Below are 14,816 nucleotides of genomic sequence, written 5' to 3' on the forward strand. Positions count from 1 at the left end.
CACCAAGCTCTGAGGAGACTTACCATAGAGGCCAGTGGCTATCTGGGCATCTGTGAGGTTCACTGGGGGCAGAGTATTTCCCTGAGTGGGGAACTGGTCACGGCCTCTGACGAGCTTCCCTTCCGCCATTCCCGTCTCTTGCTCAGGCTGGGGTGTTGGCACATGTAACAGCCCTCCCGACCGAAGGCTTCCACACTTGGTACATTCCAAGTGATTCCCTGTTCAGAAAGAAAAGAGTGTGGGTATGTGGTACGAGGACCGCACAACACACTTAAAAGTCGTTTGGTTAAAAACAATTCTCGCAGAACTTCAGAGATGGCTTGGTTAAGAGCATTGGCTGTGTTTCCAGAGGACCCGGGTTCAATACTCAGCACCCACATGGCAGCTCCCAATGTCTCTGACTTCAGTTCTGGGGATCTCACACAGACATAAATGAAGGCAACACACCAATGTCCATAAATTTTTTTTGTTTTGTTTTTTGTTTTTCGAGACAAGGTTTCTCTGTGTAGCTTTGCGCCCTTCCTGGAACTCACTTGGTAGCCCAGGCTGGCCTCAAACTCAGAGAGATCCGCCTGGCTCTGCCTCCCGAGTGCTGGGATTAAAGGCGTGCGCCACCACCGCCCGGCTCATAAAATTTTTTTAAGTAAATTTTTTTTAAATTATTAAACAACAATTCTCACAACTCACCCTCTTCTCAGGTGACCCCTGTGCTTCCCTTTTGAATAAATTGTACCACTTATTTACCTACACTGAAACCTCCAAGACCTTATTCAATGACTGCTAAGCTCTGCCCTTGTCACCACAGTGCCGACCTGACAAGGCCCGTCGTCTGAGCCACAGAGCATCTCTTCCTTCTACTGTGGCCCCCGTCTGGCAGAAACCATGTCCCCACCCATCTCCAACACCATTCAGACTTTAGCGGAGAAAAACCCTGACACGATCTACAGAGCAGCTCCCCCACCAGGGAAGCTTGGGAGACGGAGTCCTCAGAGCACGGAGAACACACGGGGCATCGTGGCCAGGCACCACCTTGCTTTCCATTCTCAGTCCCTTACTCCTGTGGTCTCTGTGGGGAAAGGGACCGCAGACGAGGGGTGCTAAGGCTGGGACCCCTCATTTCTTGACAGCTCTTCCACTTGGAGTACCTTCTCCCCATCTCCACACGGCCACATCCTTCTTCTCATCCCTCCATCCCACTTTTAGGGTCAGAATGAGTTTTAGAACTATTTCCCTGTCAACTTTTTTCTCATCACGTTTACTCGATTACTTCTCTATGTGTGAAGCATTTCATATTTGTTCACTGGCCAAAGCAGGAAAATTCGATTAAATAAGATGTGTAATTTAATGTACCACAGAATTCTCAATATGACTGACACCGAAATGATGCTGATAATGTAAGATTAAATTGAAAAGCAAATAAACTGAAATTCATGGATGTATACGTTTGTTTGAGACAAGGTCGTACTATATAGCCCTGGCAGGCCTGGAACTTTCTATATATACACATCAAGTTGGCCGCAAACTCGCAGAGATCCTGCCTGCTGCCTCCGCACACCACTATGCCCAGCTAAACAAACAGAACAATATACACAAACATGCCTTTATAGAAGATTAATCAGTAAAACTCCACTGAAATGAATGAGCTATGGTGATTAAAATTTTTCAAATACTTACTACTTTTTCTATACTAAGTACAGAAAGTTTGCTGTGTATAATCCATACTAAGTATGGATCAGCTGGTTCCAAAATCACTTTGGTTTAGTCATTTGATTTCCAAAAATGTTATTCGAAGGCTACACGGAAGCAATAAAAGGCTTTTCATTATGGCTGTATTTAAAACAGAAGGAGCAGCTGGCATCACAGTCTGCGTAAGAAACTAGTGGGTGAGCTGCAGGGCACTCGTACGAGACAGTTCTGTGCAGCCTTCATGGTTCCATGTGGTGCTGTGACCACAGCGCAGTCTTCTCTCAGCAAGCTGTCCACTAGCCTGGCATCCTGCCACTTTTCATGGTTAGTTCTATCCATGTTCTTTCCGAGATGTGGCTTAAATCCTATTTCCTTTAATTCTGTCTTTCTAGCACCATTCTAGAAAGGCCCCCTTTCTCTACCATTGCTCTTTAGCTCTCACTGTGCAAACAAAACACTCCCCACCCTGGATCCTCAGCTCCTGTGCATTCCCTCCCCGAGGCGGCAGGCTCCGCGAAGCCCTTCTTGCTGCATCTGTATCCAGGTCCTCTGCAGGGCTTAGAACAGTGCTGGACAACAGATGTCCTCTGGAAAGTGTCTGTGCAATTCACCCGGAAGTCACAGATGCTGTCTGAGGTAAGGCAAGCTCACCAGGCACCAAACTAGTCCTTATTAGTCATGTCAGGGAGGACTGCTACCTGAGCTGCTGGAAAAATCTGTTCTGGGTGGTGTTCAAACTGGCTGGACTTGAACGGCCTGGACTTGACTCCCCGAGCTTGACAAGGCCCTTTCTATAGACATGGGCATCACATGGAGTGAAACCTGCCCCAGCATAAAGCCCGACCAAGGACTGCCACATGCAAGAAGAACGGAGGAAAAGTGGGGATGCACAGGCAAAACCAGCGTGGCCACCAAAGTCCAATGAGATGATTTCAACCCTGGTTATGGTCGGAAATCATGTCTATGAGGGGATGGGACTTCTAAAAATACAGAAAAGGGCTACCATGTGCTGGCGGGCTCAGGAATCACCATCATCGCTATTTTGAGGCAGGGTCTCACTACGCAATGGAGCTCTTGCTGGCCTGGAATGTGTTATGTAGACCCAGCTGGCCTCAGAGTGAAGCCTGCCTCTGCTTCTCCAGGGCTTGTCTCCATGGCAGTGTGAAATCAGTATTTTTTTTTTAACCTTTCCCCATGATTCTGCTCTGCAGCCAGGACTGAGAACTATTAGATTAAGATTAAACTACAGCTTGAGAGTCCATGCCTCCTCAGCCTCAGCTCATTGACTTGCATGTGTACGGAGTCTTAGAAGAAACTGGTGGTTTAACTACCAGGCCTGGACCACCAGATGGAAGTCCATAGTGAATATCACGTGTTACCCTAACGATAGCAAAACGCAAGAGCGGTGACCTAAAACACCCTCCAGAATTCTGGCCCTACAGCCCAGGTGTTCCAGATACCCACTGGTGGCATCGGCCCCCACGGGCACCATCAGGGAAAAGACTGAAGGAGGATCGGGCAGCTTCGAGATGGTTTTTGTGGTTAACTCATTTAAAATGGTCATGGATACCAATCAAACATGAGCTTCATTTTAGGGCTTGGCCAGGTTAGTGATGACTAAGGACAGTGAGGGACAGAAATCTCGATGTTCTGGAAAGTGAAAAGCATTCGTTTAATGCATTCATTCTAATTAATCCTAATCCTCAAGTGCACACAGGATTTAATGTGTAGACAACCCTAATAGAAGGCAAACTACATTGAAAAATAAGTAACTCAAAATACATACTTTATCTTATCGTAGTCTCAACTTTGGGAACATTAGAAACAAAATACTAAATGAGAAAAATAATTCCATGAAAACTAGGGTCAGGAGAATTTTACAGGGCTCTCTTCCCTGTAATTCCTCTGTGACATTTCTCCCCGGCTTTTGAAAATATACTCAGGTGAATTTTGAAAGTTTTGTTCATAGATATCTACAGTACCCTGGCAAGCAAATCCATATTTTTATCTATTTTTTTCCAGCTGCTTTTAGAAAATGCAGCTCTAAACAGCGTGGTTGGCTCAGCAGCGGGGCCGATCGGGTTCTAAAGACCATTTAGCTCCCCGGTCAAGAATGAGCAGAATCCTAATTTCTGATTCACGATGGAGGTCATCCATCTCTTTAGGTGTTTCCCCCAAAGGTAACTGTGTAACTCTGAATCTCCTGGGGAGTGGATGGGCACACGCAGGGACCCGCGCTTTTGGTGCTTGGGCTGGCGCAAGGGAGAGGCAGTAGAGTTCTATTTCTGACAGAGGTCCCTTTGCGGGGAAAGTGCGTGGCGTGGATGGAGGAGCAGGACCTTTCCTCTTGGAACTCTGCCCCAATTGGAGGAGGCATGCAGTCAGCAACACAAACAGTTACTTCCAGCCAGAGGAGCCCTGGAGCAGGGACAGGGCAAAGCTACAGTTCAGTCATTTCTAGCAGCATTGTGTTATTTTCCTGAGAACACTTCAAACGGCTGCTAAGTATGCATCGAAAGTGGGCACTCACTCAGAAATGACAACGCTCGAGTGGATTAAGAATCAGATTCTCCTTCACCACAAACCCCACCCACATTTAATTACATACCCTCCCATGACTTGACCCAGAAATCCCAGGCTGGCAGGCTGCATTAACTAAGGCTGAGTTAAAATGTGCCCTGTACAGCTCCTCCCACAGAAGCAAAGGTCCGCTTCTCCTCCCCTGACCTTGGAGGCCTTGACCGCAGCTGAACCCTGAGCACTTTCTACCTGACTAACATTATCTCCACGGGTGACCATTCACATTTCTGCCACATGTGTCTTGGCTTCCCAAGACAGGGGCCAGTTTAGTCAGGGCACCTCTATATACCTCTTTGTTGTATAGAGCTGACATTTAATGTACAACTATTGATCAGCATGAATAGATGGGGGGTAGTACAGAGTCTAAACATTTTTGCTGAAGTATGACTGACTCTCCACGCAGGAAAGGACTCAGTGCCCGTGACTGTGTTTGCCATCGCTGTGGACAACAGGAATTCAAGCCATTTGTGTTTCTTGAAAATTACCACCCGCCAGCCCTTAGCCTGACATCAGCTATATGCTTCCGGATTCAGTCAGAGTAAGTGTCACAGTAAGCCAGTGTCTTCTCCCAGAACACCTCTGCAGTTCACTAATCACCATTTAGGAAGACCAACAGTTCAAGAGCAGACTTTTCAAACAAGTGTTAACTGAAGGGCCGCCAAGGGAGAGGGGCAGAGGTAAATCCTTTCAAGATCTCTCTTCACAGATGAATGCCTTTTCCCAAGATCATTAACAAATGGTCAAGTGACCTGGGCCTACAATTTCAATCTTTCAGGGATCACTTAAAAAAAGTTGTCTCCCCACCGCCCCACCCCACCCCCCTGAGACAGGGCTTCTCTGTGTAACAGCCCTGACTGTCCTGGAACTCACTCTGTAGACCAGGCTAACCCCAGACTCACAGAAATCTGCCTGCCTCTGCCTCCCAGGTGCTACCACCACCTGGTCTGCTTATTTTTATTTTATGTGAGTATTTTGTGCACATGTATGCATGTGTACATGTGCACACCTGGTGTGGAGGACAGAAGAGGATGTTGGATGTCCTGGAACTGGAGTTACCGATGGCTGTGAGCCATCATGCAGGTGCTGGGAACTGAACTTAGGTCCTCTGAAAGAACGGTTAAGTACTCTAAACCACTGAGCTCTCTCTCTAGCCCAAGCCCTTGCCTTTAAATGTAGAGCCATTTCTCTAGCTCAACTAGCTCTTTTTTAAAATAATTTATTTTTATTTCATGTGCATTGGTGTTTTCCCTGCATGTACGTTTGTGTGAAGGTGTCAGATCCCTTGAAACTGGAGTTTCAGGCAGTTGTGAGCTGCCATGTGGGTGCTGGGAATTGAACCCACGTCCTATGGAAGAGCAGCCAGTGCTCTCAACCTCTGAGCCATCTCTCCAATCCTGCTCAACTAGCTCTTAAAAAAAAAAAAAGAAAAGAAAAAAAGATAGGGTTTCACTTTGTCCCTCTGGCCAGCCTGGAACTCACTATTACCAGGCTATCTCAAACTCGGAGATCCACCTGTCTCAGCCTCCTGAGTGCTGGGATTAGAGGTGTGGGCCCAGTAGAACATGTCCAGAAGAAATCACTTCTGTTTTCAACACAGGGTGTTATATACACCAGGCTAGCCCACTACTCCTTACATAGCCGAACTTCTGATCTTCTTGCCTCAACCTCTGAAGTATTGAGATTATAGGCATGGATCACCACACTATCACTTTTGAGAATCAGATAAAATTATGCACCATTTTAGAAAACAAAACAAAATGCCCAAGCATTAAGATATTCAAAGTTATGGACTGACTCTAGATTAAGGAACTGTGATCACAGACTGGGGGTGCAGCTCCGTGACAGAGAGCCTCCCTAGCAAGGAACGGGGTTCATCTTAAGGGCAGACACACACAACCCTCTGCTCTAAGCCCATTTATTCCAACATGCCCCTAAAACTGGAGTGTTTATTTAGTGATGGGGTAGGTATCGGGTGGTAGCGATAGTACGTTTAACTACATTCAGAGGAGTGCCCTCAGTTAAAACGGATGGCCAGCCATGGACACAGCTACTTCCGTAGAAAAATTCTGCTGGGAGGGAAGCTGGGGGAGAAAAAGTGAGTCTTCTCATTTGACCCAGACAACAGAACTCAGACTCTGCAGAGACAAACGCAAACACCCTGGGCTGAGAACCAGCCAGCTCTCCAGACTCCCAGGCCGGTAGAGACCCCTGCCTCCCCAGGCCATCCAAACACTGTAGGCTTCCAGGACCTCTTGGCCTGGCTTATTTGGATGCTCTTGTAGCATTTTTCGAAAAGGGATGCACAAAGAAAAGCAGATACTGAGTGGTGTAGCTCAAGAAACAGGGAGGCAGCTCACTAGAGACAGAACTCTGTAAGTTTCGTTCCCCACTCTTCTTTCGGCAAGATTTCCTCCTACAAACTTGCACAGCGAAGAGGAGGTCCTCAAGTTCATAAACTTTTTAAACAAACCCCAGAGAGCCAAGATTGCAAACACAGAGGCTGTTTAAGCAGCAGCTCCCTTGAGTGTAAAAGATGAATTTTCTAAAAACCATGTGGCAGACAGTTAAGTCCTAGCTGCATTTGCTCAGGGCCAGTTTGATATTTTTAGGGTATTTGTAACTCTGAGTCATTTGTCTAGAATTTTCTTCCCCTTTCCAAAAGGGAAAAAGAAAAAAAGACATCAATATAACTCCCAGTGGTGTAAAGGAAAAAATAAAACTTACTTCTTAAGATTTTTTGGTAACAACAGGGACTTCCTTCCTCTTACTTAGCCAGGCACGATGGTGTAACCTGGAACCCTAGACGGGAGAAGGCTGAGCCAGGAGGCGCCGGTAAAAGGCCAGCCTGATCTACACAGTATGGGTTTGTCAAGAGGAGGAGGGACGGAACCTACTTCCTGTGACCATTTTAACTGTACCAGAGAAACAACACTGGTAGTCATCACCAAGTTATACTGTGTCAAAGCCGTGACACACTGTCCCTCCAATCCTGAGAGAACGTTTATGGCCAGTTGGAGGAGAAAAAAAAAACATGGAGGGGATGCGGGGATAGCATGATTCTACATGGTGGAATAATATGATTTGTGATTCAAATTTCGATAGAAAAAGAAAGCGTGTTTCTAAAACACAGGCCACATACCTGCACTCTTGTACATAGCTAGCACACACTGGGGTACTATAGGAGAGCATGTTTCACGTTCTTCTAAAGGACTTACAATCACATACTCCCAGTGCGATTTTAAATACAATAAAGTATTCAGTGTGATGATGTGGTTAAAACAGCAGTTTGCAGCTGGGTGGTAGTGGGCATACGCCTTTAATTCCAGCACTCGGGAAGCAGAGGCAGGTGGATCTCTGAGTTCAAGGCCAGCCTGGTCTACAGAGTGAGTTTCAGGACAGTCAGGGCTACACAGTGACACCCTGTCTAGGAGGGGGTGGGGAGAGACAACAGTTTACAAGCTGACAAGTGACTTTATCATCAAACCCTTAACTCTAGAAAGAGTAAGTCTCCAGACAGGGTATAATACTTGTATATATTGTATAATAATGTATTGAGCCTATTACTGATTTTTGAATGACCGTGGCCTGACAATTATCATACTTCCCCCCCAATTACCTATATTAGTTGGACAGGCATAATAATTGGTGTGCATGGGTGCGTGTGTGTGTGTGTGTGTGTGTGTGTGTGTGTGTGTGTGTGTGTGTTTGTGTGTGATAGAGAGAGAGAGAGAAAGTATTCACAAGCCAGAATTATGAATACAAAAATTTGAGATTAAAAGGAGAAGGGGGGTGGTGCTGACGAGATGGCTCAGTGGTTAAGAGCACTTTTGCTGTTTTGGAGAACCTGGTTCGATTCCCAGCACCTACATGGTGGCTCATGACCATTTATAACTCTACATCCAGGGGATTGGATGCCCTCTGCCCACCTCTGCAGGGACCAGTCATTCACATGATGCACTGCCATACATTCAGGCAAAACACTCACACACACAAGAATGAAAGAAAAACAAACATCAAAAGTGACTTGCACAAGCTGTGTTCAGCAACTGTTCTGAACGAGCCCCTTTCTGGGAGAACTCAGACACGAGAAGCAGCAGCTTTCACTTAGCGCTTATGCTCCGTGCTGCAGACACTCAGGCTTCCCTCCTACAGTCCCTGATTCTTCACTACAACCCTGCGAAGACACAAAGACAACTTCTCCTTGCAGACAGAATCTGCATTCAGACTGCTTGGCTTCAGAGCCCAAAGTTAACTTCTTGAAAGAATTGGGTTTGTACAAGTGACGACTGATAACTCTGAGACATGTCAAACCCAACTAATTCCTTATTGATTTTTAAAGGATAAGATTGTATGAACAAATGCCTTTCAGCACTGATATGTATTCTGCACTGTGTGAGGGATACTGTGGATTACAAGGGAGGCGTGGTGATCCAGTGTCCTGTGACATTTCCTTATACATGGCATGCAGATGTTGAGAATGCTACCTACCACCTTCCTGGATCAGGCTGTCTGAATTTCCAGACCACATACACAAACACCCTATATGGGGTAAATGTGTGACCCCATCCCTTTCTCATCAGATCTTGGATACGATAATATGTGACGTGAATTACGGACAGTCTTAAGGTTGCTCTTGTGTACTCTGACAGTGGCTGCCACTGTGACTAAACCACCTGCTACTGAGAGTATTTTCTCCTTTTGTCCCCAGCTGTCACAGAGCTCGTGTGAATTAGCTGATTAATTAGGTGTTCACTGCAGGGTCAGACCTACACACTGATGTGTGGAATGTCAGCATGACTGGACACAGCCCAAAACACACTGTAGCACAGTCAAATAAAACTTCCCAGTCTCCATGCTCAGGAGGCCACACACATTACTCCAGCAACACAGCAGGATATTCTTGACAAGAATGGGAGATAGTAGCCCCAGTTTTAGGAGGAGGAAGGAAGGCTGGGAAGAACATGTCTTCACAATCCCCTCTGCCATCTGTGTCTGTGATATTGAAGAAGTTTATTTTGATATCAACATCTGACATCATGATTTTTTTTTTAAAGGATGAGGAGACAGACATGTAAGACTTCATGTTAGCCTATATATCAATCTAACCCTGCTTATTATAAATGACTCCTCTGTATATTTATTAGTTATATATACATAAAACTATAATATATTAGAATATTAGTTATATATATATATATATATATTAGAATTCTAAAAGGCAAACCCATATAAACATCAGTTGTCATGTGCTCCCCCCCACACACAATAAACACTGTCCTATAGCACAGAGACTGAAAACTAATGCTCATTAGTTTAAAGCATAAACCCAGGAAGATATAGAAAGGGTATATGTTAGTCTACTTTCATGGCTGTCCTTTCTGGATATAAAGGGGCCCATTGAGACTCCTGTGGGTGCTGGTTCCTGAGAACTACTGCATCAGGGAATGGAAGGCCAGCCCAGGATTAGTAGGGAACTATAGACTGTTAGAGACTTAGGGCACCAAGGCAAGTCATTTCAGTGAGTCTCTTGGGGACAAGCTATCCCAGGGTGATTGCTCAATGACTAGCTTTAATTTAAAAACAGATGAGCAGGGATCTCAGTGAATGGGGAAGAAAGATGTGTATGTGCCTATCAGCATGTGCAAAGGAAAAAGACCCATGGTCAGCTCTTGCTATGGGTCCCTTATCTCAAAAGCATACCTTCCACTCCAGACACTTCGCTCCCTGTCCCCGTAACTGGGAGCAAAGTCTCCATAGTACAGGTCTAACACAGCTCTTTTGTTTATTGCTTGTGACCTGATGACCCCAGCAGGGAGGGACCCTGGCTGAACTCCGGAAAGTATCCTCAGAGCCTGTGCCTGTGTGCTGAGGTGAAGTGGTAATTCAAAGGTTATTTGCCATCTTAATAAGTCGATGAGGTGTCTACCCTCTCATAAAATGTTAACCGAGGACATCTTACTCTAGAATTTTTAATTGGTCATATACTGATAATTATGCATATAAACAATACAGGCATTTTTAAAGCAGTTCTGTATAAAATGAGCAAATATATAACCAGAAGACAGGCATGAGGCATCATATAAAGCCTCAGAGGACACCTCCAGGGTAGCCAGGCCTCACAGACTTGCCTTCCTGTGTTAGCCTGAAACCAGAGGCCAGAGGAGGGAGCTATGAGATACTGAGGCTCAGCAAGGGTGCTTATGTATTTCAGCTCTTGGTTTGTGTTCAACTCATTACCATCCTAAAGCTTTCTCCAAGATTCCAAAATATGGTTCCAACAGTTAAAAAATAAACAAAACAAAACATAAAACCATTAAATCCTAGAGAGACATGTCCCTTGTCTTTCCTCCTATAGTTTGAATGTGTCCCCAACAATTCATGTGGTGGAAAAATGTATGTCACTATCCTGGGAATGGGTATATTATTGTACTGTCTCACCGTATGATACATTCTTTGCTATGATAGAGCAAAAGAAGACCTGGCTGAAATTTGGTGCCATGCTTTGGACTTCCTACTCTCCACAGCCTTGAGCTACACAAACATCTATTCTTTTTATAAGTTTCCCCATGTCCTCATGCTCAAGTCCCTTGGGGGACCACCTACCTGTGCTTTTACCCAGCCTGGTTTTCTGGAAGTCAGTGTTCCTGAGCTCTTCCGTGCTTGCAGACTTCATGACGGAATTGATGGAGGACAGGGTGCTGATGAGCTGTGAATTGAGGGAGCCGATCTGTGAGTTAGGCTCCCCAAAAGCCTCAGCCAATTCACTGTAGTTCTCAGCCAGCAACGTCTGTTGCTCGGCCAGCAGCTTCTGCACGCGCTCAATGTAGTGATCCAAACCGGTCACCACCCCAGAGGCAAGCTGAGGCTGAGGAAGATCCTCCACGAGGTCCCCTACACACTCGTTCCCAACACCTACACTCCTCCTGCTGCCCATCAGCCCCACAGTCAACTGTGGAGGCCCACAAGCTATGGTCCTCATTTTGAGACCAACTAGATAGTTGTCGTGAATACTGATCTGTCCCACGCCTGACTCTTTGGTCTTCACGGCAGATGGCTTGTCAAACCCGGAATTGCCAGACAGCACCATCCCAACACCAACAGAGCGAGTCTTAGCGGAGGGGTTGATGTCTTTGACACGGCCTTCTCCTACGGCCACCGTTCGTATCTCCACAGTCTGGGTGCTGGTCTGCTTGTCCAGAGTGCTGAGGAAAGTGTTGGTGCAGGACTCCACGAGGGTGGCCGCCTCCGTGTTAGTGCACTGGTCCGCCTGCTCCCGAGTCGTGCTGGTGTGTTGGTTTGTGGTGTGAGGCACCGCCATGACAGCAGCTTCCTCCTGGCCTACCGCCTCTGTGTTCATGCTTCGCGACGCGCACTCCTTGGGAAGGCAGACAATCACATCAACAGAACAGTCTCCACAACCAATGGACCGCACGTCTTTGAGGTTCAAGTTTGTCTTGAGGAATGTCAGGTCGCTCCCAGAAGCCTCTGTGTTGCTGCCTGTTTCACAGACGCTGACTTCCACACCCACACTCTGGTCACAAGTCTCAACGGACTTCCCTACGCATTGGTCATGCGTCTCCACCCTCTCCTTCACGACCCACCAAGTCATAGGCAGCTCAGGCCCCACGACTTGATTCCTGCGGTCAGGTTGGCAGGAGATGCCTACGCTACTTGTTTGCACGGAGGTCCCAACGCATGAATCCGTTGTGTCCACGTGACTGCCAACCATTTGGTCTCTGGTTGGCACGAGCGCCTCCACCAACTTGCTGAAGACCAGCGGCTGGGCCATTGTGGCCTTGTCAACTTTTGTCCTGGAGCCAGCCGCCTGCAGCTCTTGCTTTAGCTTAGTCATTTCCCGATCGTGGGTGGTTTCTTTAAGTTGTACTTCCAGGCGGTAAATCTTTTCCTTTAAGGCCTCGATGGTCTGCTGCTGCAGCTCAATCTCTTTGTCAGCTTCAGTCATCACCCCGAGCATGGCTTCCGTCACACTGATACCAAAATTCCTCGTCTCGGTGACCGTCCCTACAGCCGTATCCTTGCAGGACCTGAAGTCTCTGTGGTAAACAACAACGTCATTCATGTTCTCGTCGCTACCCACGGCCACAGACTTGCACTCCGGAGGCGGGCACTGTCCATTCTCCTGGAGCTCCGGTGCGGCCTCACAGCTGCTATCCTGAATCTTCTGCTCCAGTGCCTGCATGTCAGCCGTGAGCTGCCGGAACTCCTTGATCCTCTGCGTGCTCTGCTGCACGCTCTCCATCTCTTCCTCCTCATAGTCGATGTACAACTCCCCGCCGCCGCCTCTCCGGGTTCGGGAAAGCAGTTCCAGCTGGGAGGCATTACCCGCACTGTAGGAGCGCTTCCTCACACCACACACATCGTTCTGGGATGCCGCCCTCTGGCTCTTCAGCTGTGAGGCCAACTGCCTTTTCTCTTCTTGCAAAACAGAGATCTTCACCTGGAGCACGGGGATGGTTCTCACCTGCTCCTCAAGTTCCTTCAGGCGTTTTAAGGCGATGGCCATCTGTTCTCGAATATGCTGCAGGTGCATGGGGCTCACGTTGGTGACAGGGGTGGAGATCCCTGAACTCAATGGGCTGTGGCGGATGGAGCTTCCCATGGAGGAAGTGGTAGCCGCTGCTGGGACATAGCTACCGTAATCCCCATTGCCTTGGTATCCGTTCTGAAACTGGTGCATGGCAGAATTGTGGTTCCCAGAACCCATAAAGGATGGGAGGGAGCTCGTGGAGCCCATGCCTCCGAAACTGGCCAGCCTGGGCCTTCTGAACTCACCCGGTGCCATCTGCATGGTGACTCTCTCCTGTTCGAGTCTTCTCCGGGTCTCCATCAACGTCTTGGTGACATGAAGGTTGTGCTTTGGGAGTTGAGGTGAGGGTGGGGGCAGCAGCTGTCGATTTTCTGGGATGGTAAAAGTGGGTGAGGTCTCCAGTGGGGCGGGTGGCCGTGGGATTGGGGTTGATGTCACGTGGCTTCTGGCTAGGAGGAAGCTGGGACACTGCTTGCTGTCATCACTGTTGGAGGATGACAGGGATTCAGTGGAAGTCCACACACCTTGATGACCAGGTGTGGCCCTGACTTCTGGACATGGCACAGATGGTTTTCTCCTCTTCTGGATGTTCACTTTCTTGATAGTATTCCCCTTCTGTATGTCATCCACGTATTTGACGAAATCTAAGTCGAGCTGAAAACCATAAGGGGTTTCCACAAAATATGGGTCTTTCTGCTCCTTGTTATGGTCTCCATTCAGAACTTCATCTGCTTTTTCTAAGAGAAAGAAGAAAACATGATAATACAATGCATTACATATTTTGGTAAGAACAGTTATTTGTGAGTGTAGCACACGCTAGTCTGACTTAAGAGTTGATAGTCCTAGTTTCTGAACCTCAACTCTCTGAATGAAAATGGAGACATTAACCATTGTATCAGCACAAGTCTATGATCCCAGCTACTGGAGAGACGGAGGCAAAAGGATTCCAAGTTCAAGGCCAATCTGGTCAACTGAGAGACCTTATTTCAACATAAAACGTGGATGTAGCTCAATAGTAGAACAATTTATAGTACTAATCCCCCACAAATAAATAAAAGGACAATTCAGGAAAAGAGGGCAGTTTTAAAGAGTCCTATCTTTTGTAGTCCACTAAGTCACAAAATGCACTAAAATCAGCAGAGAAAAAGAGAGGGTCACAGCAGATGCATGGATCCAGGGATGTCAGCGTGTGTGTGTGTGTGTGTGTGTGTGTGTGTGTGTGTGTGTGTGTGTGTGTCTGCAGGTTTGGCAGTCTTTTCTTGCCAGTGGCCAAGAGCCACCTAGTGTCTATCTCCACATGATTCCATTTTGCCCCGAACCCTTCCTGCTTCTGATCTGGGGACACAGGACAGAGAGTGAATTCTCTGGTGGCCTGGGTGCAAGGCCACAGTCAGAGGACAGACTTTCACCTGCTGCTTACTTTCTCTCCCTACTCAAAACCCTCTGTCAACTGGAGGAAAGTTTTCTCCACTCTACTGTCCTTTGCTTTCTGACACAACATTTAATACCTCACCAATACCCGGTTTTGTAGTCACAAGCAACCCAAACAGGTCCAAAGAGGGACGGAAGTGAGGGCAAACCAAACTCCAACTTCAGGGTCATGTGGTATTCAGTAAACGCTACTTTTGGCTAAACCAAACATAAAAAAGGAAACACAGGAACCTTTCAAAGCCCAGGCCTTGTTGCTGATCTGAGCCATGCATTTCGAATTTAAAAGCAAGGTCATTTTGTTTAAACTGTAGGATTAGGTCATTTGTTTTTCTACAGCCACACTAACACAGCCTGTGCTTTTAGGTCTAAGGAAAGGACCAAAAGCTAGGAGTGAAAATGAGAGCCATCTGTCCCCCTGCCCCAGTCCTGGTCATCCCCCTGCCTACACTATTGTCAGACCCAAGGATGTGAAGCAATCTTAGGCTGCTGCCTGCCCTCCTGGTCTCCAACACTGCTCCACATTACAGCTGATGCCGAATGCTTGGAATGACCCCCCCCCCCCACACACACC

General features: G+C 47.1%; 1 protein-coding gene across 1 annotated transcript in view; it reads right to left on the reverse strand.

Annotated features, from left to right (window-relative positions):
* Positions 1-14,816, reverse strand: part of Kank1 (KN motif and ankyrin repeat domains 1) — a 28,141-nt gene that overhangs the window by 12,394 nt on the left and 931 nt on the right. Inside the window, exons 2-3 of the mRNA XM_059259471.1 lie at positions 10,870-13,551; positions 24-218 (exon numbers count right to left, since the gene is read on the reverse strand). Of these exons, the coding sequence (XP_059115454.1) occupies positions 24-218; positions 10,870-13,551 (2,877 nt within the window). The remainder of the gene's footprint in view (positions 1-23; positions 219-10,869; positions 13,552-14,816) is intronic.

Source organism: Peromyscus eremicus, chromosome 1, assembly GCF_949786415.1.
Source record: "Peromyscus eremicus chromosome 1, PerEre_H2_v1, whole genome shotgun sequence".
Taxonomy (NCBI): Eukaryota; Metazoa; Chordata; class Mammalia; order Rodentia; family Cricetidae; genus Peromyscus; species Peromyscus eremicus.